The 27,558-nt window shown below is 39.2% G+C and overlaps 1 protein-coding gene across 1 annotated transcript; it reads left to right on the plus strand.

Annotated features, from left to right (window-relative positions):
- Positions 1–3,640: 3,640 nt before the first annotated feature.
- Positions 3,641–27,172, plus strand: RND3 (Rho family GTPase 3). The gene is made up of 5 exons (XM_027835219.1): positions 3,641–4,056; positions 4,577–4,664; positions 18,975–19,084; positions 22,320–22,454; positions 25,137–27,172. The coding sequence occupies exons 1-5, from the start codon at positions 3,907–3,909 to the stop codon at positions 25,386–25,388; spliced, it is 735 nt and encodes a 244-aa protein (XP_027691020.1). The 5' UTR covers positions 3,641–3,906; the 3' UTR covers positions 25,389–27,172.
- The last annotated feature ends 386 nt before the right edge of the window (positions 27,173–27,558 follow it).

Genomic DNA, 27,558 nt, shown 5'->3' on the forward strand with positions numbered 1-27,558 from the left:
TCAAGAAATGAGTAATAGCTTTGCATGTAAGAACATATTTGTTTTTATACACCCATTCCCTCTTCAAATCTCCCCATTTCTGTTGAAGGTACCACCATTCTTCCAATCAACCAGGTTTGTGCCTCAAAATCATCCTTTATTCTTTCCTCTGCTATTAATTCTACCTCTGCAAAATCATTTATATCCATCCTTTTCTTTCCACTTATACAACCAATGTCCAAGTTCAAGTTTTCATTATTTTATGCTACAGTAGCCTCCTAACAGGTCTCCCTGCTTCTAATCTCTCCCTTCTTCAATTCATTTCCCACAGAGCTGCCAAAATAATCTTCCTTAATCAAAGTCTAACCAACTCAGTAGCCTGATCCATAAGTCTTTAGTGGACTATTAACGCTAAAATCAAATCCAAACTCATCATTTGGACATTTAAAACCCTCCATGACCAGGCTCCCATTTACCTCTAGTTTTACCTCAAATTACTTAATCCCTTCCATGAATTCTATACTCCAGCCAGTCTGACCCATTATCTGTTCTCTAAACTTGTGGTTCCATTTCCTCTTGTACAGACTATCCCCCATACCTGCACTGTATTCCCTCTTCACGTATATTTATTTAGAATCATTAGTTTCCATCAAGGCTTAGCTGTAGCTACATCCTATGTAAGGGCTTGCTTTGAAACTTCCAACGTTCAATGCTATGTGTCCTGAAATTACTTTTCATGTACTTATTCATGTACAATACTATATCTGCCCAATAGTAGAAAGTCAAGAAAACTTTCATTTTTGTCTTTGAAACTCCAAAGATAGCTCAAGATATAGTGGATGACTTTGGCATCTGCAATGCCTGACCGAACTCTAAGCACTTTACAGCATTTGCTTCAGCTGCCTTCATGGCCTTCAATGTCCATTCCACAGGGAAGTCTTCACTTGACATACTTGGGACAGACATCCCCCTAACTCACTGAGGGATTTGAGGCTTGTTTGTTACCCTCAACCTGGTTTAGCCCATCTGCTGAGATGGTTTTACTGGAGGGTGGCCGTTGCACATGCTTCTTGGAGCCACAGTTGAGAGTTGGGTGGCAAGTGGACACCAAAGGTGTATGAGCAGCTCTGAAAAGGGCTTGGCAAGCCCTCACGCTAGAAGTATTAGTCCTCCTTGAATTCTCCATATATCCCAGGCAGGATATAAAATGACTAGCATATAGAGTGACCAGTGTTCCTATCTGCTAAAAGAGTTTTCACTATATTTGTGCACCAGGGCTTCTGAAAAGGCAACAAGGTCCTCAGATCTATGGACAGAACCTTAGGCAGAAAAGGTCAAATTCCATGCTCCTATGCACATATCTATACATCTAGATCGTCAGATCAATTTTTCATGCTATTTCCACTAGTACCTCTTCCACTCTTGTCACTACCTATCCCTGACCTTTTAAATTTCTATATTGAACTCATTGTTATTCTCAACCTCTAATGTTGATAGTGCCTGTGATGTGGCAGTGAGAAATATAGCATATTGGAAAGAGGTCTGCATTTGGAGTGACAGCCCTGGGATTGAATCCTACCTCTGCTGCCTATTCCCCGTGTGACCTTGGGCAAGTCTCCTTGCCTTAGAATTTCCTTATTCATTAAATGAGAGGGTTGGATTAGATAATATCCAAGGTCCTTTCTAATCCTAAATTCTATGACCTAATTTGGCATTTTAGAAATTCATAAAGATCTAGTAGACTGGTTAATCTTTTTTTGTGTGAGTCATGGACTCCTTGGCAGTCTGACCAAGCCTACAGACCCCTTCTCAGAGGATTTTAAATCCATAAAATGCATGAGTCATCAGAAAGCCAATTATATCAAAATCCAATTTTCAAAATATTAATAAAAACAAGTTTACCCCTAGGTTTTTAACCCCAGGTGAAGAATCCTGTCTCTTAGAATATTCCAAGGATTCTCGGTAATCAAAATTGATTTGACTTCAAGTATAATCAGATTAGACCCTAGTCGTGGTGCAGCAGGGCAGTGGACAATTAAAAGAAAATAAATTAAACCTCCCCCAAGTCACAGGGAAATGCCTCTGTAGCTCCTATTCAACAATTTAACAAATATTTATTAAGCACAGACTCTGCGAAGCCATAATGTAGGTGCTTTCCCTGGAAGCTTACTGGAGTTCTGAAAAGAGAATTTTCCAGCCCCCTGCAGGGCTGTTGGAATTTACCACTGACTGGGTAATAGGACCCAGTTTTTCGAATGTTGGGGCAGTAGAAGAGATTAAGAGATAGTCTCAATGAAAATTAAGTCATTAATAACAGCTTATATTTTTCCAGTTCTATAGTTACATAGTGCAACATTTTCTCATTTGGTTTTTCCCTTCTTACTCCACCTCCTCCTTGAAATGGGAGAAATCAGGTTAGCCCTGCCTGGCTAGAGTTTCCAGCAGTAAACATGAGAACAAAGAGCTAGGCGACCACAGATACTACCTACAGCCAACCTTTATGAAGAGGTGACCAGGAGTTTTCACACCTTTTTGTCCTAGACTGCAAGCTCCTCACTCTTGGGGCTTCACTCCACAGACTGAAACTCTTATGGGTTTGTCTCCTATAGCGCAACAGGATTCTACATCACCCTAGGGAGGTTTCACTTAGGTACTTTTCCTCTATGAAGAAGCTTGCCATTCACTTCACGCCTATTCTGGGGACTGAACTTTACAATCCCTTCTCAGCCTTTACTAATGTTTGTAAAAGAGCATGTTAAAATTCAACACATACTTTACTCACCAAATATGTATGTATATATATGTATATATACATATACATATGTATGCACAAATGTATATACACACATACTTATATATACACCTATATGTATACACACAAATCCATATAATAGGTACATTTGTGTATGGGATACCCAAGTGGTACAAAAGTCAGGAAGATCTGAGTTCAAATTTGGCCTTAGATGCTTACTAGCTGTGTGACCCTGGGCAAGTCACCTAACCCTGTTGCTTCAGTTCCTCCTCTGTAAAATAGGAACACACTTAGAGAAGGAAATGGCAAATCACTCCAGTATCTTTGCCAAGAAAATCCCATGGATAAAGTCCATGGGGTCACGCAGAGTTGGACATGACTGAACAACTACAGCATATGTGTCTTTATCATATAAAATGTATATCTCTCATATATATTATATATATATATGTATGTGTGCCTCTTCAAGAAGTTTTTGAGAGCAAAGTATTCCATTCGTAGGCTTATTAGTAGTGCAACACTAACAGCTGAGGGGGTGGTTCTCTTTTTATTTCCACTTCTCAAAAAAAAATAGTGATTGTATTTTGTAGGTTAGCTTCTATTAACAAAGAGGAAATTCGTGGTGACACCTACTCAGGAAGTAACCCGGTATCCAGGGATTCTTTTTCCCACTTGTTTGTTCCGGGAGGCACGCACTTGCTGTAATTACGAGACAGTTCGCCTCATACTGGAATAATACACTACAAAGGATTTCTCTCAAACCTGGCCTTGAATGGATTCTAAGTAGTTCCCCTAGAGGGCGCACGGCATACAGTTTTTCAACAGGCAAGGAGACTCCGCACTCTCCCAGGCTCCATAATAGGGGAGGAGGCGGATCAGTTTCTTTCTCTCATTGAGAAAGAACAGGATTGGAAGACGCGGCATATAAAGCCAAGCAGAAAGCGTGAAACAAAGCATTCTGATCGGAATTGGACTGGGGAGGTGAGGTGTGGAATCCGGGATATAAAACTTGTTTCAAGGGGAGTAACCAACCTTTTCCACTCCACAACGCCTGTGCGCTTCAAGGGTTCTGGCTACCCTCTTCATTTATAATTTTTAATTTTTTTTGCAAAGATTTCTGTACATTTTTCTCTTAAAAGAAGATTTCTTTTCCAAGAGAAAATAAGGCAAGATCAATGAAGGAGAGAAGAGCCAGTCAGAAATTAAACAGTAAATCTATGATGGATCCTAATCAGAACGTGAAATGCAAAATAGTGGTAGTTGGAGACAGCCAGTGTGGGAAAACGGCGCTGCTTCATGTGTTTGCTAAGGATTGCTTCCCCGAGGTACGTCTACCTTTCCTTGCCAGTGTTCGGGAGGGATTCAAAGCTGCTAGAGATTAGTGGGCTTTTTTAATTTGATTGCTTTAATGTCCAAACCTCCTTAGTTTTTCCTCTCCTTCACCCTTTCTTGTAAGATCCGTTGAAAGGAGAAAGGAGTAGGGAAGAAGGCACTGAGGCTGGAAGAAGCCTGCCGATTAATCTCCTTGCCGTTAAAACTTGTGTTTAATCTGGAGAGAAGATGTTAGGGTTAGGGTGGTGTGATATTGGAGTAATTTTTTTTTATGGGGGGGGAAGTCAATCTAAAGGTTTTTTTGGGGGGGGAGGTGATGTGAGGGAGAGATTTGGTTCCTCGTGTTTGGTGCCTGTTGGGTTGCTTGTGTTTTTTGTTTTTTGGTTTTTTTTTTTAAGGGGGAAGGGGATTTTGTTGGTGCCCTGCTTTTAAGATAACCCTGTTTTGTTTTGTTTTTTCCTTCTTGGTCTATTTCCCTGTTTCTTTCCTTGTATTCTCCGTGTATTGCTTCAGAATTACGTCCCTACAGTATTTGAAAATTACACGGCCAGTTTTGAAATTGACACACAAAGGATAGAGCTGAGCCTGTGGGACACTTCGGGTAAGAAAAGAAACCTGTATTGAGACTGGAGCTCGTTTCTTTATCTGAGGGACTGGGGTGCTGGGGGGTAGGGAGTGCTGGGTTTGAGATTAGGCGACTTTTGTGGCAGAAGCTGGGCCAATGCCATGGACCCCTGAGGTCAGCGCGCCCTCTGGCATTCCCCCCAACTCCCCCCCCCCAAGTTACAGTGCCTCCTTTAAGTTTTTCCTCCTCTAGTAATCCCCGCGTTCCTGTCGAGATGAATTCAATTCAGCAACAAATGCCTTTTATTTCTTTGTGGGGAGGAAGATATAAGGGGGGGAGGTGAGGGGAGAGGAGGAAGAGCCGGGACCTAAGACCAAGAGCGGAAAGGAGAAACTGGAAAGAAATGATTGTGGGCTTTTAACTATCCGTGAAGTAATCCAGACACTCTCGGACCAGCACATAGAAATGGGCTAAGGTCTCTAATCCTAAAGTTTGGTGATCCAACTTGGGGCGATTCTGCTAAATCATTGGCCCGCTTCCCCCACACACCTAAGGGCGTGGGGGGGGGGGAGCGGCGTCATTGAACCTGCAGTGACAAACCGCAGCGAGTTTCCACTCTATACTGTACCTAGTTGTGAACCTGGGAACACCTTCTCTATGCAACTTGCTGGCTTTCTAGGAGGATGAGAGGGAAAACTGGGGAAGGTGGTGGTGGTGGGAGGAGGAAAATCCCCAAATAGGCGCGGTTACATGCGGAATCCTAACCTACCAGAAAGTAACATGAGCGCAAGCAATCCCTGGTATTCGTGACGATGACAGGAAAGTATGTGCAGGCGGTTGTACAACAGCGAGGTGCCGGGAACGGAGTAGTGGGGGGAGGGAGAGAGAAAACTCCGAGCTGGAGGGTTTCCCTCCTTTTAGGGGCTGCTTTGCAACCTGGAATGAGGGGTAGAGCGTGAGGCCCACTCCAGGACTCAAGACTGGGAGATGATATATATACAGATAAAATAATCCCTGCCTGTGCTGTGTGTGTTATCTTTTCGTTCTGTTTGAATTACTGGGATGATTCTTTTTAAAGGGGATAATTGAGTTCAGAACCGGGGTTCTACTTTCTCACCCCCCACCCTCTTGTCATGGCTTTTAAAGTGGGGAGGGTAAATAACCAAGCTTTGGGGGCAGTTCGCGAATGGGGAGAAGCAAAAGGATGGAAAGGACTTGGATGTTACGGGGAGGTGTCTCCTGGATTCTTAGGCGAGTTGCTGGGGGGGGCGCAGTGATGGGTGATTGGTGGCGATCTGGAGGTGGCTTAGCCTGAGAGTTGAGCACTGTCCCCTTGCCACCCTCAGGGAGAACTCCCAGTGTTAAAGTCTCCCAGTCCCTTTTCGGAGAGAACCTGCACCGCGCGCCTGAGCTAGACTCAGGGTTTAAAAGAAAGCTGCGGATGCTTTGAGATGAGAGCTAGCTGGGATGGAGGCCGGGGAGCTAGAAGAAATTGAACCAAGTGAAGATCTGGGAGGTCGAGAACGAAACTGAGCTGCCACGAGGATCGGGATGGGTGAAGACTTAACTAGGAGACAAGTGCGGGCATGTCGGATCTGCCCTTGAGGGCTATTTGTAGGTGCCGCCCTGAGGAGTAGGCGGAGGAGACTGCATATTTCTGCTGGTAGCGGTCTAGCTGTAGACCTTCTCTGGCAGTGTGGTCAGCCCAGATCCTCAGTGTGAACCAGAATATTGAGGGCAAGAAAGGGACAGAGAAAGGGGCTGGCAGAGGCTCCCTGCAGTGATAAAGCCCGCGCATGCACAGTGGGGGAGAGGAGGCAAAGTCTAGCCCCCTTTCCCTAAAAGCCTCTCTCAGCTGCAGTCCGTGCCAGACTCCGCTTTTGCTACAATCAATCCCAGCCCAGACGGGCAGCTTTTCATTTTCCACTTGGAGAGCCAGCCGCTTCACAACGCCTCACCATGTGCTGAGGGGGCCGGCAGAGGGAGGGAAGGGCTGAGACCACACTGCCCCCTTTCTCCCTGGGGATTCCACTCTCCTCTGGGTTAAATAGTGAGAAAGCAGCAAGAGAAGTAGGGGCTTTTCAGGTCATTAAGAGAGGGGTATTTTTCTTTATTTTTTGTTTTATCATGTCTTAACATCCTCTCTCAGAATTCCGTTCCTGACTTTTAACCCGAAAGCCCTGTTCTTGTCTTCTGAGGTTCTGTGACCCCATGAAAATCAGAAATAGTGGATAGACCTGGCCTGGGGCCCGGAAAGCTGTGATTTAGGACCTGCTCTGATACATCCTTAACTTCTCTGGGCTTCATGCAGCTCATGTAAGACTCCCAAGTTGCAGAAAAGGTGCCTACCTGCATTAGTAGAAGGAATTTCTTTACAGAAAGTCACCTATACCACTGAAATGTTCCTATCCCCATGAACTTAGCCATGTCTAGTGTGTAGGAAAACCAATTTGAGGAGTGATAATTAGCCTTGACAGACACCTTCACTTCTAACCCCCATAAAATGCTAGTGTTAGAAAGGACTTTAGAGGTCACATTATTCATTGGATTTTAGAGTTGGAAAAGAAGGAATCTTACGATGTTAATTACAATATAACTGACTTTTACACAGTACTTTGAGAATATACTGTCAGATAAAGTAATCCTGCCAGATAGGCACTTACAGATATAATCCTCATTTTACAGATAAAGAAACTGAGTCTTAGAGTAGTTAAGTACCTTCTTCATAGACACACAGGTATTAAGAGTCAGAAGTAGGATTTGAACCAAGATTCCTGACTCTAAAGTTAAACTAACAGGGATGCACCATTTTCCAAGATCTCATGGAGCTTTACCAAAAAAATGTATTTTTATTTGTTTGCTTTTCTCTTCTATTTATACTCCTAAATAAAGTATCCAAGTGCTACTATAACAGATATCTCCAACCTCATCATTTTTATAGATTAGGAGACACGCTCAGGGAAAAGGAGTCAGGACTCAAATTCCATATCCAATAAGTGGCCCAACTTACCAACTGGTAGTTGGGTGTTTTAATTTCAGGTCCAATGCTTTATCCTGGGCAAACTGATTTGAGTAGTACCCACTATGATGCTCCCCTCCCCCTTTATTCCAAGGTCATCAAGGGCAATAAACTAACAAAGAATAAGAAACCAGTGGGAAGGTAGTTTGCAAGGCACACATCTTGGCCAGGGCTCCTTCTTCACTAGGACAATTGCTTGGCTCAGCTTTTAGATTTGGTGGGTCACCTCTTAGGGCTGGAAGTTCTAGCCTTAAAAGTCATCAGTGGGCATTGAGCCAGATTAAGGGAATTTTGAGAATTCGACTAGCTGGATTTCTTAGAAGAGGGAAAGAGGTGCAACTATCACTGTTGTTTCTTTTGGATCTACTGTAAAATCAAAGGGGTTTTTGCTTCTCTATTTCCAAAGATAAAGAATGAAAAAAGTAGATTTATTTCTAGGGTTTAAGGAAGACATATTTTGTGGGCAGTCTTTCTATTACTTCACATGTGAAGACTAATATAATTTAGATGTGAGAATTTCAGAATGCCACATTTTAGACTTTTGACAAACATGCAAATTTTGTGAAAGTTCATATTTATTTATGCATAGAGTCACTAAGTAGATTAGATTCCCCTGGTGTTTATTGCTGCTCAGAAGCTGAATAATCAGTGCACAAAGAAACTACATTAGGTTGGCAACTTTATAAACATTGCCTTTCATTAAATTAAAGATAATCACCTGAAATGAGATCTGTATTTTTTTATTCAATGAAGCACAAAGCTCTTGTGTGTTTAGCTTCCATGTCAACTGAGATGAAGAAAATATCTTTTTAGGAGTTAGTAATGAAATTTTAGGTGGAATTTAGATCTATAGAAAAGAAACTATTCACAAGGGGAAAATATGAAAATGAATGAAAAGTTATTTAATGACAAAGTCACCAAGCTGTGCTGCAATTCTTTAGAATAGGCTATCCCACAAAACAAGTTTGTCATTCATAGGTAGAATAAACACTGTTATGGTTCATTGCACTCAACCTGGAATCATTGCATCAGCAAGCAGTCATATGAAGTAACTTTACTATTTTGTATTTTCTTTCAGGCTTTTTAAAACAAATGTTTGAACAGGATTATTTTGTGACAAATGTTTGACATTTTCTTACCCACTAAGACCATTTGTTTGTTTCAGGTTATAAAAATAATTGCACATCTTTGGTGCCACTGGATTATAATTGCTGATTAACAACTGTTGTCAACTTAGTTTTAAAAAAAAAAAAAACAAGCTAGATCTCTGAATGCCTAAAAGTTAGATTTGGTTATTTTAAAGCTTTTCAAAATTAGCTCTGTAGACCACTCAACTGTTCTCCTTTCTTTTTTTCCCAGCCATGCACAAATACTGTTTGGAAATGGGAGAGAGAATCTGAAATGAGAAAGAAAAGGTGGAAATGTAGGATGTTTGGATTATTTTTTTGTGTCAGAAAGAATAGGAGTCATTAGGTCTGACCCTATCAGGGAGAAGGGAGTAAAACTCTCACTGTTTTGAGGTTTATGAAATATAATGAATTTCACTTAGAGTATTCTTGAAATAATTCCATTTTTATTTGTGAGCCCTGAAAAAAACAGTCCTATATCACTTTGCATTGTTTTAGCCAGGGCTGTCCAGTGTATCCATTTCCAATGGTAAGAAGAAAATTGTTTTCTAATTGAATTTGCCACAAGAGGGAATTTACCAGTCAGTGTCTAGTACCCTTAAAGAGCAAATACAACAGATGAGCAGAACCTACTCAAAAGACTGACTGACCCATGGTTCCATGGAAACAAAACAAAGCATTTTAGCAGGAGCTCTTGAAATGCATGGTACTCAGGTTTTTAGTGTACAATATTTCTTTTTCACTGGTGGTAGAGAGAGCCACATTATAATAGTTGATCCATAACCTAAATAATTTCCAAGTTTAATTGAGTTTCTATAGGCATGGGTTTGTGTTTTAAATATGAATCTGCTTTGTATAGCAGGGAAAGTATTGGCTTTGGAACCAGAAATCCCATTAAATTTAACTCTGTGTCTTGACCCTGTCACTAGCTGGGTAACTTTGGGCAAATCACATCCTCCAATATCCTCTTTTCTCCCCTATAAAATGCGATTGTTAATCCTTGCACAGGGTTGTTTTAAGGATCCAGTTGGCACTGTACAGAACAGTGCTTTATAACTATTACTAATATAAGTTGCTTATTATGTTTTTTTTTTGTGGAGTCAAGTTAGACAAGAGTTTAGCATACATTTTCCAATACTTCTAAAGGTTTCACATTTGCTATAGTGAGCTAATGTTCTAAATGCCTACTGATATAAAAGTCATTAGAAGATCACCAGATAACTGTATTTCTAAGTAACTTATACCAATAGTATTACCTATTAATTACACGTTATTTTCTGTAGTACTTAATAACAATTTTTAACCTAGCAAAAGTACATTTTGGTAAGGAAGATAATTTTAAATGAAAATTATGTATTACTACTAGGGGACCTCCAGGGCATTATCTTTTTCAAATCCTTCAAAATATTCATGTGACACAAGCTTTGTTTAGCCTATGGATGCTTAAGCTAACAATTATTGCACATTTTCTGAAAATTATTAGCATTTTAAAAAGCATTCTTTAAAGGTCTACAAGAGGCAATTAGGCAATTAAGTATATTTTTTCCATTTTATTTAAGGAAAATATTCTTCAAAAAAGTACATGCCTGTTGGTTTACAGCCACCATTTGTAGTTGGTGCGTCGAATTTGAAGTACGGACTTTGTGACAAGCACTCTAATGAAATATTTCTCAACAGGGCCAGAAATGTTACAGCAGTGCTGGGGATTAGCATATAATTAAATCCAGAAAAGCCTTAGAGGCTTCAAAACAAATTAACTTTACTGTGATTTGAACATATATGCACAATGTGTGGAACATCTGGACAAAAACGTAGCAGTGATTACCATATCAACCAATATTTATTGAGCAGATATTATGTGCAGAGCTCTTGTGTGAGGCATTATGGGAGATAGGAAAGTATAAGTTGCAGTCCCTTTCATAAGTGAATGAAAAGTTAAATAATACATATAAGGAATGTTTCAGGCACTATTAGACTAATTGCTATTGAATGATAAAGACATGAATGTGCCAAGATCAGAGCAGAAAAGGATCACTTTGGATCTGAGTATAAGAAGATTTCATGAGGGAAAAAGGATTGAGCTGGCCCTTAAGAATGGGTAGGATTTGACTTGGTAGGTTGATAGGATTTTGAGCTGGAGTAATCCTCACAGATTCTTCAAATAAGGAGACTGAGAGCCAGAGACTTATCCAGTGTCATTGTAAATCAATAACTGAGGATTTGAACCCACCTCCCTGGTCTTCAGATCCAGAGAAATTTCCACTATATCATGATAAAGATTGATCCCCATTTTCTCCCCATGAAAACCTCCTAGAAGCATACCAATATGTAAGAATGTTTTATTTGAAATATATGGGATAAGCTACCTTCAGGAGCAACACAAAGCATGTTAGTCATACTTTTATATGTTATTGTTATCACAGTATAATATCTAAGTATTTCCAGTCATATGAAAACCAAAATACTTACTACATTTAAAAGAATATTTCTGCATTGCATTTATAATAATATATAAATACAAGTTGAAAGAGATTCCCCCTCCCCCATTCTACAGATAAAGAAACTGAGTTTGTAGAAAGGATGACTTTTTGAAAGTCCATAGAACTAGAACCAAGGTCTTCAAGCAGTCAGTCCAGTGCTTATTCCAATATAGAACAATTATTTCAGAAGCTTCTCTCCCCTATATTTTTGTTTATTTGTTCATTCATGTCTGACTGGTTGTGACTCCATCTAGAGTTTTTTTGGCAAAGATGCAAGAGTGATTTGCCATTTCCTTCTCCAGCTCATTTTACAAATGAGGCAGGGTTAGGGACTTGTCCAGGGTCACACAGCTTGTAAGTGTCTGAGGCTGGATTTGAACAAAGGTCTTCCTCACTCCGGGCCCAGCATCCACTGTACCACCTATCTGTTCCTTCTTTGTTCAAGTCCGATCTTCACACAGATGTTAGTGCCTTAGTTGAACTTTCAAAGTAGATAAATATCTTAAAAAGAGACTTTAATGTTCTCTCCCCTAGACATGTTAAAAATCACTGCCCCCTTTCTGCACTTCTGCTTGGGCATTATTTTCACTAAAGTAAAATAATCTTGAGAGCAAGGTTAGTTTTCTGGCAGTGGGAATATGAAAGGGAAAGCATGTTTCAGGTAGTGGCAAAGAAGTATGAGAGTTTATTGTGTTAAATACTAGGTGTAAAATTAAAGGTACAAGCCTGGGAAAGAACTAGATGTGTCCAAAGGTAGGTAATGGTATGTGGAGCCTCAATCCCAAAATCAAACTTGACCCAAGGGCTTAGGTTTACTATACTTGGCCACGTAAGTGAGCTAGGTTGAAACAGGACAGATCTCTATCTTGATGAGTTTCCACAGATTGATAGCACTTGGCTTCCCAATTAGATCTACTAACAGATGCATCAGACCACATAAGAGGGTTTCCCCATTGAACCTATTGGTTGGCCAGGAAAGTTCAATTACACTTGCCAGTCTGCACCTATCTCTAGAGAATCAGATTTTTTTCAGATTCATTTTTAACCCCACTTAGAACTGCATCCTTTCCTATCTATTTGTGGCAGTTGCATGTTCAAATAAGGTATCCAGATTGGCCATATTGATTCTACTTAAATTAACCAGATGTTTGCTCATTAATTCTGTTATTTTGCATGTAGATGTGACACCAAGGACCAATAGCTACCCAGATTAGTTCATGGCTGTTTAGTGGTCTATGTAAAATGAAACAGTTATCCAAAAGTCAGTTGTAATGCCCTTCAGATGCCTCTGTTGCTACCACTGATTGGTAACTTTATTCACAGTCCCTATAGCATAAGCAATTCTTCTATTGAAATAGTTTGTAAATGTCCTCAAGGTGCTCTGTTCAATGTGATGAATATATTACTTAGGCAGTGTGGGGAAGTTGGGCTTGACTATAAATTCTCAAGAGGCCCTGGGGATGGATAGCCAGGTTCTTCAAAGCCATTCACTTCTCAAACCAGACTTCAAAGTGATCTACTAAAAATTATACTGAGTAGAGAAGTCCAATGCTGGTTCCTCATTAACATGATGAGTTTTTCTTATTCTTATGATGATACAGCTTCATCTCCTATACAGATGATAGTTTTGTTAGGTATCTCATTAGCCAAACTGGATTAAGATTTTACAAATTTTGTACTTTGAATAAAGCTACAAAATTCTATAAGAACACATCTTTTGCATTCCCTAGAAGTAATAGTGTTAGCCCATTTTATGGTGTTATACTAGCCTCCAAATTCTTTCAAAGGAAATCTGCACATAATTTCTATCAATCTGGTTTTATGGGGGAAAATGAACAAAAATTCTTTATGGAGAAAGCTTTAGTGGGTATTGCATATTTGCTTTCTTTCCTTCTTGGCACTCTTTCAAAAGTGTAGACCAGCTTGGTGGGGCTAAGGGGAAGGCATTGAACAGAATCTTTTATGGAGCCAGATCCAAAAGGTCTGGGTAGACTTAATGCACATTCTTAAGATTCCTGATAATTTGAAGCTTTCATCTAGATTAGTGATGGCATGAAGAAGTGATATCTTATAACAGGTCAAATCACACAGTCAACACATGTTAGCTGTTACTCAGTACAATCTAATACAAATGCTTTCTTGCTAGTTAGCCCAAACTGAAATATGTAAGTGTCTTACTTTTAGTTTGCTTTAAATTCCTTAAAGTAGTAAGAAAACTACCCACTTTAAGACCCATTTTATAATAGAAATACTGAATTAGAGCATTCAGTGACAACCTTTTTTAAAGTTTCAAAATGTTTGTAACTAGTATGATAAGTGGATCCACACAGGCTCCCTTTTGGGCTGGAATCTGCGTATATATACATTTAATTATGTACATATATGGTCTGTTCTATCTGAGAAGCTGTGACTTAAGCAGACAGGTATGTGTCTGAAGAATTAGTTTCAGGGTGAGGCACTTTGTGACTATTCTTGGGTTGGAAATTTTGCTCTCACCCAGAATTAATGATCTTAAAGACAAAGATGGGCAGACATGAACTTTCAAAAGGCTTTTCTGCTTTGCCACTTGCATGTGTCAAGTTGCAAGCATTGTAACTCAGTTGACCCATGAAAGAAAAAAAAAATGTGCTACTATACCTATCACCCCCAGGCAAATTCTTCATTTTTTTTAATATATACTTATTCATTTTGGGGGTTTATTTATCCATTTAGTTTTTGGATTTTCTTGGGGGGGGATTCCCTTTCAAAGACTCTTATACATTAAAATGAAAGAGTTATAAGGATGAGATTTAATTAAAAATTCAGTGTCACTTTAAGAGAAATGATAGGATGAAAAAGTTGAACCTTTCCATTCACATGAAGGCAAGTAATGGAAAAGGGGCAAATAGAACCTCGCAGGACATTTGCAGCCCAAGACAAACACTTGAGATGATAAAAATGGGCTTCATTTCTGCCTCAAGTGTTTAGGAAGCAGAATCCATGAGTCATGGTGAATTTTTTAGCATTCTTTCTGCTGATGCCTTCTGCTCTAAATTTATGCTAAATACTTTTAAAAGGCAACATAAAAATCTTTCCAAACCCCCCCCCCCCCCGGGACAGTTCTTTCAACAACTTATCCTCTGATACCTAGTTTGGTAAGGTTCTCTCCTCCAGATGTTACTTCTCACTTCACAAGGGAATTCCTGGAATTCTTAGTTTTTCTTTGCATTGTGAGTTATCTAACAAGTGTTTAGTGATTAAAGCATGCAATCTCACAACTCTTGCTTTCTTTGTGTAACAGCATCAACTTTCAAGGGAAACTCTAAGACTGACCTTAAAAATGATGAAAACTCTGAGAGAACATAAGATGAAACTTTGCCACAGGATTTCTAAGGGAGCTTAGTTAGCTAAATGGATTTTGTGGGTTTCCTTGGATTGCTAGATTTCCTTACATCTAGCTGCTGTTATTAGGAATGGCTATATCGTGCATATACATCTCTTTTTTTTTTCATATACATCTTTTAATATGAAGAAATATAGAAGTAGCAGTGAGGGCATTCTATAATTTGTGCTATGTTTTATTGAGAAAGAAGCACGTTTTCTTAGCACAAGAAAATAGGGTTGCATCATAATTTCATCTAGATTCACTTCAGATAGGGCTCACTCTGCTTCCCTGAAAATGTTTTGTTTTTGTTGAACACTGTAATAGTGTTTTTTATGAAAGATCTGGATTCAGATTCTACCACAGACACTTAAGACGTTGTGTGAACATGGGCATTTCACTTAGTCTCTCTTGGCCTTAGTTTCCTCTTTTGTAAAATAAAGGTAATGCAATAACTTTAGCACTTAGCTTACAAGGTCATTGTGAGGTTCAAATGAGGTAAATTCATATCAAGTACTTTGTCAACCTTAATGTGCTAAAGTAAATTCAGGTTCTTATTATAAGTTAAGCAGCTAGGTGGGGTAGAGAGAGAGCACTGGGCCTGCAGTCAGGAAGAGCTGAGTTCAAATCCCACTTCAGACACTAGACATATGACCCCGGACAAGTCACTTAACCTCTGTCTGCCTCTGTTTCCTCATCTGTAAAGTGGGGCTAATAATAGCACCTACCTTACAGGGTTGTTCAGAAGATCAAATGATATTATAATTTTAAAAGTGCCTAGCACAGTGCATGGTGTATAATGGACACTTAATTAGTGTTTATTTAAAAAAACAACTTAAAGTGTATGCAAAAGCTCCCTAACACACCAGGTACCAAGATTTCTGTTTGTGGAGAGAAGACTGGGCCAAAGCCTAAATCTTGAAAGTTCTCTGGGGGTTTACCAATACTAACAGAAAAGATTTCTTATTTGAACATAGCTAAGTATGAGCAGTGAACCTGTAACAAAGTGACAAGAGAACTCAACTTTTCTAGTTCTTAAGACAGGAGGGATGGGGAGAGGAAAATGCTTTAAGCACTCAAAGGGATAAGGCTTTTCCCAAAGTAGCATTTTGCACATTATCATAGATGTAGAGCTGGCAACACCTTCCTATTACAAATGAAGAATTGAGGCTAAAGAAAGAAATGTGACTTTCCCAAGGTCACTGAAGTACTGCCAGAGGTGCTGTGGGAACCCAGCTGTTTCTAGATCCTGCGCTTTTTCTTGTGTAGCACTGGCTTAATACTGAAGTAGGGATTGATGTCTAGTGAAGAATTTTGGTTTTTTTTTTTTGGTGGGAGAAGAAGGAAAGGGTAGAGTTGCAGTGGTTTTAATAGCCCAGAGTTCTTGAGTTAGAAGGAATTCACAGAGATCCTGCCCTTTCAGGTGAGAGCTAAAGCTAAAACCTTCCTAGAGAGATGACTGGCTTTTTAAATGACAGTTCCAAGAAAGAGAATCCAGTAGATTTTAAAAGGAATTACAGAATTTTCTTGGTAGGCTGTTCTAAAAGCTAATTATGAGTGGTTGGGAAGGTCTCTAAGAGTTTCGTTAGCCTTCTGACTTTGGGGAATGTCTTAAGAGCAAGAATTCTGTGTGTTATGGAGGAGGGACATGTTGATAATGATGTTGAAAATTTAGATTTCTGCTACAAAATTTGAAATTATATTGCAGAGCAATTAGCAAATAATTATAATGGGAGTATTATAAAAATTAGCTCTTAAACCTAGAAATAGGAAAAGTAGAATGACTTAGAGAAAATTTGAGCCTGAAAGTTAAAATGAGGAAATGGATAGGAATGCCACAAGCATTAGGGGCTTGATATTATTGGCCCAGCTAGAACCTATACTCAAAACTTTCTAAATGACTGTATCATTACATTATTAGACTAATTATCATTCCCAATCATGATCTTAATAGGTTAGGTATATGACTAACTCCTAGTTTCAGAACTGGTCTCGTTCTTAGATGCAATATGTAAAGGAGCCCTTATGAGTATGCCTCTCGCCCCCTTGACCTTCAGGAGATTGATTTTTATGTGTACGTGGGCAAAGACAAAGCCTCTCCCAGCTGTCCACCCCTGTTTCGTTAGGTCGCTCATTCCTGACCGGAGAATCAAGCAGCTGTAGACCCTGCAAGCCGCTGGCTTGATCTCTCTTCACTTGTTCACACTCTTGTTCTTTATCTTTGGCACATGCCTTTTCCTCTTGCTTCACAGGCACACAGTTGGCCCTATGCTATCTCAGTGAAACAAATGGAATAGCTGAATTTTTCCATGTAACCACTCAGTTCAGCAGATTTATACAAGAAAGTCTTCAGATAGCAGAAGCCCTTAATTTCCAGGTTGGCAGTATGATGCCGCATTTAGTTTTAGGAGACACCTGGGTTTCAATCCTGCCTCTGATCTATCACTTTGTTGCCTTTGCCCTTTTCTGTAAAAAGGGGATAAGAATATTTGTACTATCTACTACACAAGTTTGGTATGATAAATGAGAATGTATCTAAAGTGTTTTGGGGGGAAAATAGCTTTCAACTTTGTTTAATGACAACTGTTAAGTAGAATCAAACCTTGATTATTAAGTAGAATCAAGTTTACTTCGAAATTTGTTTTTTAAATTGGCATTTCTAAAGATTGCAAAAACAACTCACCTTATTTCATTTTCTCTTGACTTTGACTTACCTAGCTTTTGATTCATCAAGGGTAGATTGGGTGTTCCATACTTAAAAAGTAATGTCAGAAGTACAACTTGCCTTGAATCATTACAACTTGAGAAACTTTGTGACTTTAAAAGCCAGAAACACTCATAACTTTGAATTTTCTTCCTGTATGCTGCCATCAAATTCCTATATGCTAACAGTGAATCTTCAAACTCAGTACAATGACTTAAGATACATGTGCTTCTAAATCATCTGCATGTCAAAACTGACAAGTAACAAATTAGAGAATGTGTCATATTTAATTTTGTATTGAAAACAATTTGTTGTAATGTTGACCCTGTAGAAATTAACGTTCTTTGGGTTCTTTAAGAATATATAAAAATAGCTTTTGAGGAGTATGAGTGTTCTAGTGGTTACAATAATAAGTTGTTGTTCTAGTGGTTACAATAATAAGTTGTTCATTCAGAGTATGGCATTTTCCTGTTGTTTCTAATACAGTATGATGGTATCACATCACTTACCTCAGTCAGCCTGTGATACTACTGGCTAAGACAGAATGCTGGGTGACATAGAGAGACCATTGGTCCTGCCCGTCATGAAATTTATCTTTTGGTTTTTCAAATAATAAGCATACCTTTAAAGGCTAAACTAAGGGTTCCCCCTCGCGCCCCCCCCCGCACCAACTTACCCACAACTAAGCTTACTTACATACTTAAATGCTCTTTAATCTCTGCATCCTATTGCCCTTTGGGTGCTGGAGAAGGATCTATATTCATTCTCTAAGACTTATTTCATACCTCCCATCTACTAGGGTCAATAAGGAAACCAGGTCATCTAAAACCTGTGCCACATTTTTAGTATTAGCCTCTTTTAGAGGCACAGGGGAAAGCACTGTGGTATAGTAGAAGATGTATAGTAAAAAGATAACTGAACTTGGTATTCAGAAGAACTGGATTTGAATCCTGCTTTTTTTTGTCCTTCATTTCCAAATCTATTAAATGGGAATAATAAGAGTACTTACTTCACAGAGTTGTTGTAAGGATCAAGCAGTAAGACAATGCATATCAAATACTTTGCAAACCACAAAAGATATGTAAATTTGAGTTATTATTTTAGGTATCTGTCTTTTAATTTAAAGTTTTTAATACAGAGCTCTAGACCCACCCCCTTTGACCTCTGATCTATAGTGCAATGAAAAGAGCAATGGATTTGAATTCAGAGAACCTGATTTCAAATCCTACTGCTGCCATTTTACTACTGCCTGTATGACCATGAGAAAGTACCTTAACTTCATTGGGAGTCAATTTCTCATTGTAAAATCAGGAGGCTGGGTGAAGAGTTTGGAGTAGATCACCTCTGAGTCCTTTTAGCTCTTAGTTTATCATTTTTTTATTATTTTAAAGGATTACATATGTAAGTAAGAGCCTATTTTTTAAAATGGACTATTGATACAATCTGTGTGTGTGTGTGTGTGTGTGTGTGAGACATCCATCTTAAATAGGATGCTGATGTGGGAGCCAGTAATAATGCTAATTTGGGAAATTGATGTTGGGTGGAAGCAAACATGATTGGACACTCAAGGGATTCACTTTACATGGGCAAAGTAAATGTATGTCTCTGAAGAGATGTCTTAAGCTCTAAATTAAAACATCTTCATTTGTCTATAGGATCTCCTTATTATGACAACGTCCGGCCCCTTTCCTATCCTGATTCGGATGCTGTATTGATCTGTTTTGACATCAGTAGACCAGAGACTCTTGACAGCGTCCTAAAAAAGGCAAGTATTTGAAAAATTTGAACACATTTCAGTGCCATGTGACCTATCAAAGAAGTCTGACTGAAGAGTTAATACTAACAGAGGTTAATTTCTAGGCTTGGACTTGGTAACTACATTTTGTAGAGAATACTCCATTGGCCACACCAATACCATGAGCTTTCTTTAAAGGAGACTTGCCATGTACTAGTATTACAAATATAGGTAATCTCACTACTTCAGAAAATTTTTTCATATGATTATAAAATAACATACACTTTTAAAAGCTTTTAAAAAAACCTTTGCTAGAAAGTGATACTAATAAAAATAAGAATTCTTGTTGATTGTATGTAAGTTTGCCATTTTCTACTTGGTTTTCAAGTCTGTAAGTTGACCACATTCAGGCATCGTAGTGCTTTCAGGAAAACCTTTATTGACAAAATCTGACACAACACTTTATCAGACAATTCATAACCCAAGGAGAAGATAATAGAAGAAACAAATGTGATGAATTCTAGTATAAAAATGGATAAAATGTAACGTACCCAAAACCATCAATAATTTAAAGTACAATGAGTAGTACAATGAAAAAAAAGCTGAATTTGGAGTCAGGGTACTTGAGTACAAATCTCCTTTCTCATACCTATTATCTGTGTGTTGTTGGGCAAAACACTTAATTTGGGCTGTGGGGCGGTGGCAGGAGGGAGTTACCTCTCTTTTCCCACATGTAAAGACACTTCCAGTTCTGTGATCTCAAGATCCTATGAATTTGGAAGCCTTAGTGAAGAAGCTGGGTTAAAATGAGCCCAGGTTATGGTCTAGTTGGGGCGCTGTTAGGTCATCAGGCTCCCAGTCCCAGAAGAAGCTAATGATGAAGGGATAAAGTTACCCTCTATAGATGGGGAAAAGATTTCTAGCAGCCTCAGCCAGGACAGCCCATTATCCTGTGGGGAAATATTTGAGTATAGAAAGCATGACTGAGCCTTTGCTCTCCCTTAGTTAACCTCAAAAGAATCAGTTATTTTCAGAGGTAACCAAGTAGGAGCTCCACCTAGTTTATTTTCATTTACTTATTTATTTATTTTTGCTTTTTGGCAAGGCAGTTGGGGTTAAGTGACTCACCCAGGGTCGCACAGCTAGTAAGTGTCAAGTGTCTGAAGCCGGATTTGAACTCAGGTCCTTCTGACTCCAAGGCTGGAACTCTATCCACTGTGCCCCCTCGCTGCCCCCCTCCACCTCATTTAGAACCTTTCTCTCTCAAATCTCCCTCACACACAATCTCCTTATCCCTGTTTTGTTTGATATCTGAAATTCTTTATCAATAATTCAACAAGTATTTCTTTAAGCACCTACTATGTGCCAGGCACTATGCTGGCTGTTGGAAAAACTTCCTACAATGAAAGATAATAAGAGGAGAGGCCTGTTTTTTAGTTAGAGATTAAAGCAAACAAAAAAATTAGTGAATGAAGTTCAGTTAAAGTGTAACCAGTCAGTCTGCAAGCATACATGATTCTATCAGCAACTTTTCCTGTTGTTAGGGAAGAGGTGGCAGAGGAATGGAAGGCACTGGGTGTCTGAAGTGGTAGGAGGGGCTACTGCTGAATGGGGAAAGGAATGCAAAAAGGAGGAGACCGGGTACTGGGAAGATAAACCTTGCAGACACCAGGACTTTATCCTGAGGGGTAGTCCCTGTTTACTTTTGGCTTGGCCAAGACAAACAAACTAAGTGATGAGGTATTTTTGCCAAGCAACTGCCAACATAGGCAGCTCTGCTCTGCATGATTTATGAAGGGTTTTTTTTTTAAGTGACTAATCTTGTCACTATTTCAGTACCTCACTGTGGTGTGGAGGTGACCCCAGGTTCCGGAAGGCTCTACGCACCGGGTGCCAGCTTTGACCTATCCCCTCAGGCTTGAAAGTATAGTATAGCTTCTAAGATGAACTGCAGCTCTGTCACCTGGGGACCAGGCTAGCTAAGATCTAAGAGGCTCATCACCAGAAGGTTGGCGGTTAATTTTTTTGGCCAAGGAACTCATGAAAACCATCTGCTAAGATCTGAACGGGTTGCAGTTTGCCTCAGTTAACAAGGTATCCATGTGGATGAAATCGTGTCCTTGAGGTACTGCCAAAAGAAGGAGCCCTAAATTCATAGAGCAGGTTATAGTAATCAAATTTAAAAAGGAGCCCTAAATTCATAAACTCATGGAACTGAAAGGAGACTTAAAACCCACTGAGACTAAGACTCCCACTTTATAGAGAAGTTCATTTGCTTAGGGTCACACAGAAAGTCAGAGCTGAAACTTAAAAATCAGACTTACTGATTTCTTATTCAGTGTTCCCAACACACCGTAAGAGCTTCATTCCTAAGTGAATTTGTTCACTGAGGCCTCCCTACAAGGCATGGACTAAGAATGAGTGAGTTGTTGGTCCCACAAGCCTGGGGCTGTCTTAACAACATCTGAGCCACCATGGTAGATGTCAGAGGTGAGAGATTGAATTCTGTGACCTAGTTGATTCTGCAATGCTTAAATCAACTCCTAGAAATTAGCTTATGGCCTAGGATGTACTGGTTCAGAATTTGGAAATTTTGGCATCTGTAAGTACTCTTAAAAGTCTTTTATCTTCCTGCTATACCTATCTGTAGTTTGATAATTTAAAAAAAAATTTAATGTCTGACAAATCCCAACAATATATCTCCTACAGTATGAGCAGATAATGAATCATCATAATATATGTTAGCATTTTGTAATGTAATTATATCCACTTTCAAAAAACAAACGATTTGAAATCTGAGGATCTGAATTCCCATCTTAGCCCTGTCAATTCCTACCTTTGTAATGTTGGACAAATAGGTTGATCTCTCCCTTCTATAAAAAAGGAGGAGGTTGGACCATATGGCCTTTGAGGTCCTTCCCGGCCCTAAATCCGTAATGTTTAAGTTAGTATATCTAGACATTTAAGACAAATTCACTTCCTTATCTTGAACAAAACATTTTTCTAACGTGAGCAAAAAAGAGAGGTTCTGGGGCAGCTGGGTGGCGCGGTGGATAGAGCACCAGCCCTGAAGTCAGGAGGAACTGAGTTCAAATCCAGCCTCAGACCAAATACTTGACACTTACTAGCTGTGTGACCCTGGGCAGGAAACTTAACCCCAATTGCCTAAAAGAAAAAAGAAATTAAAAAAAAAAAAAGAGAGAGGCTCATTTGTATCCTGAAGTCTGCCAGCATGTTCCTAATGTTCCAACCATCTCTTTTCCAGTGGAAAGGTGAAATCCAGGAGTTTTGTCCTAACACCAAGATGCTGCTGGTAGGCTGCAAGTCTGATCTTCGCACAGATGTTAGTACCTTAGTTGAACTTTCAAATCACAGGCAAACACCAGTATCTTATGATCAGGTATGTATACTGTCGCTTTGATTATGAATGTTGGTTAAAAATAAAGAACTGTATATCTCCCGATATGGATGCAAAGCTGCTAGGAGATGTTTCCCATTGACAGGCACCACCTCCAATCAAAATAAACTCTTTAGTCCAAAGTTTTGAAGGAGTGCTGTGTCCTGAAGTAACTCTGTTATATGGACCCAAGTACCTTAAGCCTTGGGGGTGGCTAAATGGCACAGTGGATAGAGCACCAGGCCAGGAATCACAAAGACCTGAGTTCAAACTTGGCCTTGGAAACCTTGTAGCTGTGTAACCCTGAGCAAGTCACTTAATCCCATTTGCCTCAGTTTCCTCATCTGTAAAATGTGCTAGAGAAGGAAATGGCAAACCATTCCAGTATCTTTGCCAAGAAAACCCTAAATGGGATCAAGAAGAGTTAGACATGACTGAAAAATGACTGAACAACAACGTATTAAACCTTCTTTATCTTTTTGTCTTTTGACCTTGATTGATTTAAGCACTACTCTTTTTAGAACCAAAAGATCATAGCTTTAGTGTGGGAAGCAATATTAGAAGCCATTGAGTTCCAAAGGTTCATTTTATAGATAAAGAAAGGAAGGCTGAGAGAATTTTTTTTTTAAAGAGATTTGTCCAGGGTTACACAGCTAAGAAGTGTCTGAGGTCAGGATTTGAACACAGGCCTTCCTAATCTCAAACTTAGTGCTCTGTCCACTTTACCACCTAGATTCCCATTTCCTCCAAAGCCATGCCTATGTGCTAGTTAGTTCTAGTACTGCCTACTTAACTCAAAGTCTTAGAGGAAAGATTTTTTTCTCTCACCGTGTAAAAAAACATGAACTTGTTAGAAGACCAGCATCCTTTTGCAATGAATTCCTAAGTGATTTAAGTTAACCTTTTAAACGTGCATCTCATTATTCATAATATACACACCATAGGGCAAATGCAGAACGAATGAATTGTAATTCAAAGATGGCATACTACCTCATTCAATTTGCTAACTATCTGATATTGCATCACTGCATACATAGTCACCTCTATTCTTCCCCAGTTAAGTATCTCTGCAGTTTCACTGGGTGAGATCTATGGATTTAAGATAGCACCCCTTCAGACTCAATAATACCCTTTAAGAGAGTTAATCTTGCTTTGTAGTCAGTGGCATAATAAACTACTAAAAAGGCCTTTGCTATTAAACTAGAGCACTCCATAAAAGACTGTTTTAGAGCATCATAATTTCCATAAACATTTTCCCAGTGAGCTAGGAGAAGCTGTTATAACAGTTGTTTCTTTGGGAAACCCAGGCACTGAAAAGATTTTATTTTGAAGCATCTTGAACTTTACTTAGCGTTCACCACTATGATCACTCTGTGTTCCACTTGGTCTTTATTTTTATGGAAGCAGATTGTGTTTCAGATTAGTAAAGCTGAGAACATTTGAATAAGCTGTCCTGGCCGTGTCTATATGCTTGCCATCTGTACACATTGGTGGGATTGCCTACCTTTAGAAACTCCTTGTTTTACATTTCAAAGCATGACTTTTTTTGAGGGGGGGCGGTGAGGCAGTTGGGGTTAAGTGACTTGCCCAGGGTCACACAGCTGGTAAGTGTTATGTGTCTGAGGCCAGATTCAAACTCAGATCCTCCAGACTCTGGGGCCGGTGCTTTATCCACCACACCACTTAGCTGTCCCAAAAAGCATGACTTTCAAAGAGGCAATGGAGACATACGTGAAGTCCCCGTAGTAGTATGTTCTTCCATCTTGCGTTCTTGCCATTAAAAAATTAATGTCAGTCTCCACCTTCCACTCTGGTGGGCATCTATCTACTTGGCTGATTGTTCTCATTCCATCTATTCCAATAAAGAGGAACTGGTCAGAATGAGGTGTCATGATGTGGTAGAAAGGGTAAGTTGAGTCTTAGTCCAAACCAGGCTCTGCTAAAAACTATGACCTTGTATGACCTTTGACAATTTACTAAACTACTTTGTTTGTCTTTTCCTTCAACCATGTAGTTGGGGGAGTGGACTACATGATTTCTGAAGTTCTTGCTAGTTATAACGATTTGTTAATCCAGGGGAAGTGAACAAAATAATACCTTTGATGGTCTCAGAATGGGGAGCAGGTCTCAGTTTCCAAAGTCAAATGGAAAATTTTGTCATGTGCTGGAATGATTCAGATCACCAGTCTTCTTTAGTCAGGATTGTCCAGGCATTGTGAGGTAATGTGTCTTGCTCTGTTTTGCTGTGACCCTGGGAGACTTGCCACTGGTTGAATAAGTATTTGCTCTTGTTGTTGGTAATGATGGTGAATCACTTCCTTATTAATGCCCTTGCTTCTCTGAATCACCTTAGATAGCTTGGAGTTAGTTGTCCTAATTCATTGATGGCCCACTGCCCTGGCATAGTTCTCAGTAAATACTGTTTGATTAGTTGGAAAGGACAAAGGTCTCTGAATACTGTTCCTAATGTTTGGCCGAAGTCCTGGTTGCAGATATTCTTAAAAGCTGTAAAGAAGGTTAATTCCAATTAGAATGATAATTTTTCCTGGGATATTTGACAGAAATTATTTCAATACATTATAGAATGTTTGTGATCTTGCTATTTTATAGGCAGCAGAAGAAGTTACCATGGCTTTTCCCAAAAGTCTTGCTGTTGACTGAAAAGTCCTCTTTTTTTCTTCCCAGGGTGCAAACATGGCCAAACAAATCGGAGCAGCTACTTACATTGAATGCTCAGCCTTACAGTCGGAAAACAGTGTAAGAGACATTTTCCACGTTGCCACCTTGGCATGTGTAAATAAGACAAATAAAAATGTTAAGCGAAACAAATCACAAAGGGCAACAAAGCGGATTTCACATATGCCTGGCAGACCAGAACTGTCGACAGTTGCTACAGACTTACGAAAGGACAAAGCAAAGAGCTGCACTGTAATGTGAATATGTTGGATTTCTGTAAGGAGGACAAGAAAATCCAATGAGAAAAGGTGAAGATCAAATGGAGTACGCAGCCAAAGTGATATATGATGGAGGCTTAGCGACTGTTTTAAAGGATATTCTTCATCTTTTGTGGGACACTGTACTTAAGGGTTCAGCATGTAGACCAAGTGGTGGGAAGAGAAGACTTTGAAGAGCTTGAAAACGTGACTTGAAAGATATGCCAACAAAAAAGGAGAGCTTCCATTGTTCTAGAAATAGGTGAGGAGGGGAATGAGTACCTCCGAGAAGGAAAATCACACCCTGTCTGGCGCTTGCTTTTTCTTCTTAACAATCTATTCATGGCTATCTGCATTGATTTAATTTTTAAATGTTTTAATCTCCTTTTAAAAATATTAATACACCCTCCTCACTGGGGAACTGGCACTGTGACCTTAGTTAGAGTTTGGTTTTCCAGAGGATGTGATCTAATTTCCTCCCAGCTCATCATTAAAATGGAAATTATATCAAGACCCATGGGGTATCGAGAGGAAACGCTGTATGAGGCTTTGAAATGTTGCCTTCCTGAGATAGCTGAACAAGATAGTCGTGAAGAAAGCCTTTTGCAGTTTTTCCAGGCCTGCAGACTAGCACAACAAGAGATGGGATAGATCAAGTAGAAAGAATATGCCAGATATTGTTCAGTCTTATGTTTCTGTTCATCAATGTGATTGTCATTTGAAAAGTGGTAATACGCGGAGTTTTCTTTTTGTGCCCTGTTTAGAAAATACATTGTAGGGTTGTGCCATCATAGATGAAACTGCAAAGTTATATAAAAACTTCTGTGAGTTGTGGTTATGGAAGGATCCATGGGGAAAAAAGAATCTTAGGTAGTTTTAACCAGGTTTTGTATGGCGTGAAGGAATGATAGCAGAAAAGCACAGATTATAAGCAAAGTTTTTTGAATCTGAATGAGTACAACTTCAAGTCAACATGGCTGGTGGTTGAATTGGTATATGGATAATCTCCAGCATGGCCATATTTGATGATCCTTGAGTATTACTTACTTCATTTTCTTCCAATAGCATTCATAGGAGAAGGAGCCAGAAGTACAGTAGAGCTTTAAGGGCTCCCAAGTGGAAACTGGGTGTAGCATCAGTCCTCTAAAACAAGCATGTACATATCTAGAGAGTGAGCGCTGAACCGGAGGTGGCCAGATTCAGCCAAGTCCTTCTTTTGTGGACCGATTTCTCATGTCAGGTGAAGATAAATCAGCCTCTCAAACAATTTGCCGATGTTTTCTGACCAGTTCCTCTTAGAGCTTCTTTCAAAGAAGAAGGATAGACTTGACCTGTTTGTTATTGGCGCTTGTTGAAAACGAGCATTCTTTCCAATGATGATACTTCATTTTTGAAGTGTTAAAGCTGTGTTCCCATTAAAATGTGGCAGGATAGGAGATTAAGGTAATTACAATACTTGGTTCTATGTCTTACAAGCACTTTGTTTTGTCTCTGCAAGAAAATACCATTCCAGTCATTTCCCACAAAATACAGATGTATTACCCACATAATATGCTTTGATTGATGCAGCATTATGCTTTGGGCAGTATTACAAAACTAGCTGGCAAGTGCTTTCTGTATTTAAATATTGTACAAAGAAAATAAGTTATAACTGTTATAAGACAGAACATTCATTACATTTTTTAAATGTTGAAGTCACTTTGTATGTTTGTTTGGTTAATGTTCCTGCAGTATTTATTAAGATATCATTTTTTCTTTAAATAAAAAAGTAACCATGTTTTAGCTTAATTTTGTTGTGTCATTTTTATACTACTTAATAAAGATTTGGTTCTACTTGTGTGTGGATACATAAGTGACTAGAAATAGATGTATATATGTGTGTATACATATGTACAATACATATATACATAACACATACAAACTCTTGCCTAACTTCATTTCCTGGCCTCCTGTGTTTTGGGATTTTCTTGGCAGCAATAAGAGTTAGATTTTTTTCCTTAAAAAATAAATACATAATGTAGATAGATATATGGTGAAGCATAACCGAGGCATTAAATGTCTTGCTCAAAGAAAAAGATAAACCAAGTTACTTAACCTTGGAAATAGTTGGTAACATTTTGGAAGCTACATCCTTTCTCAGAAAGGAAATGACTTAATCTTAGGGCAAAGGTTCA

The sequence above is a fragment of the Vombatus ursinus genome, unplaced genomic scaffold (assembly GCF_900497805.2).
Source record: "Vombatus ursinus unplaced genomic scaffold, bare-nosed wombat genome assembly UNPS02014813.1, whole genome shotgun sequence".
In the NCBI taxonomy this organism is placed as follows: domain Eukaryota; kingdom Metazoa; phylum Chordata; class Mammalia; order Diprotodontia; family Vombatidae; genus Vombatus; species Vombatus ursinus.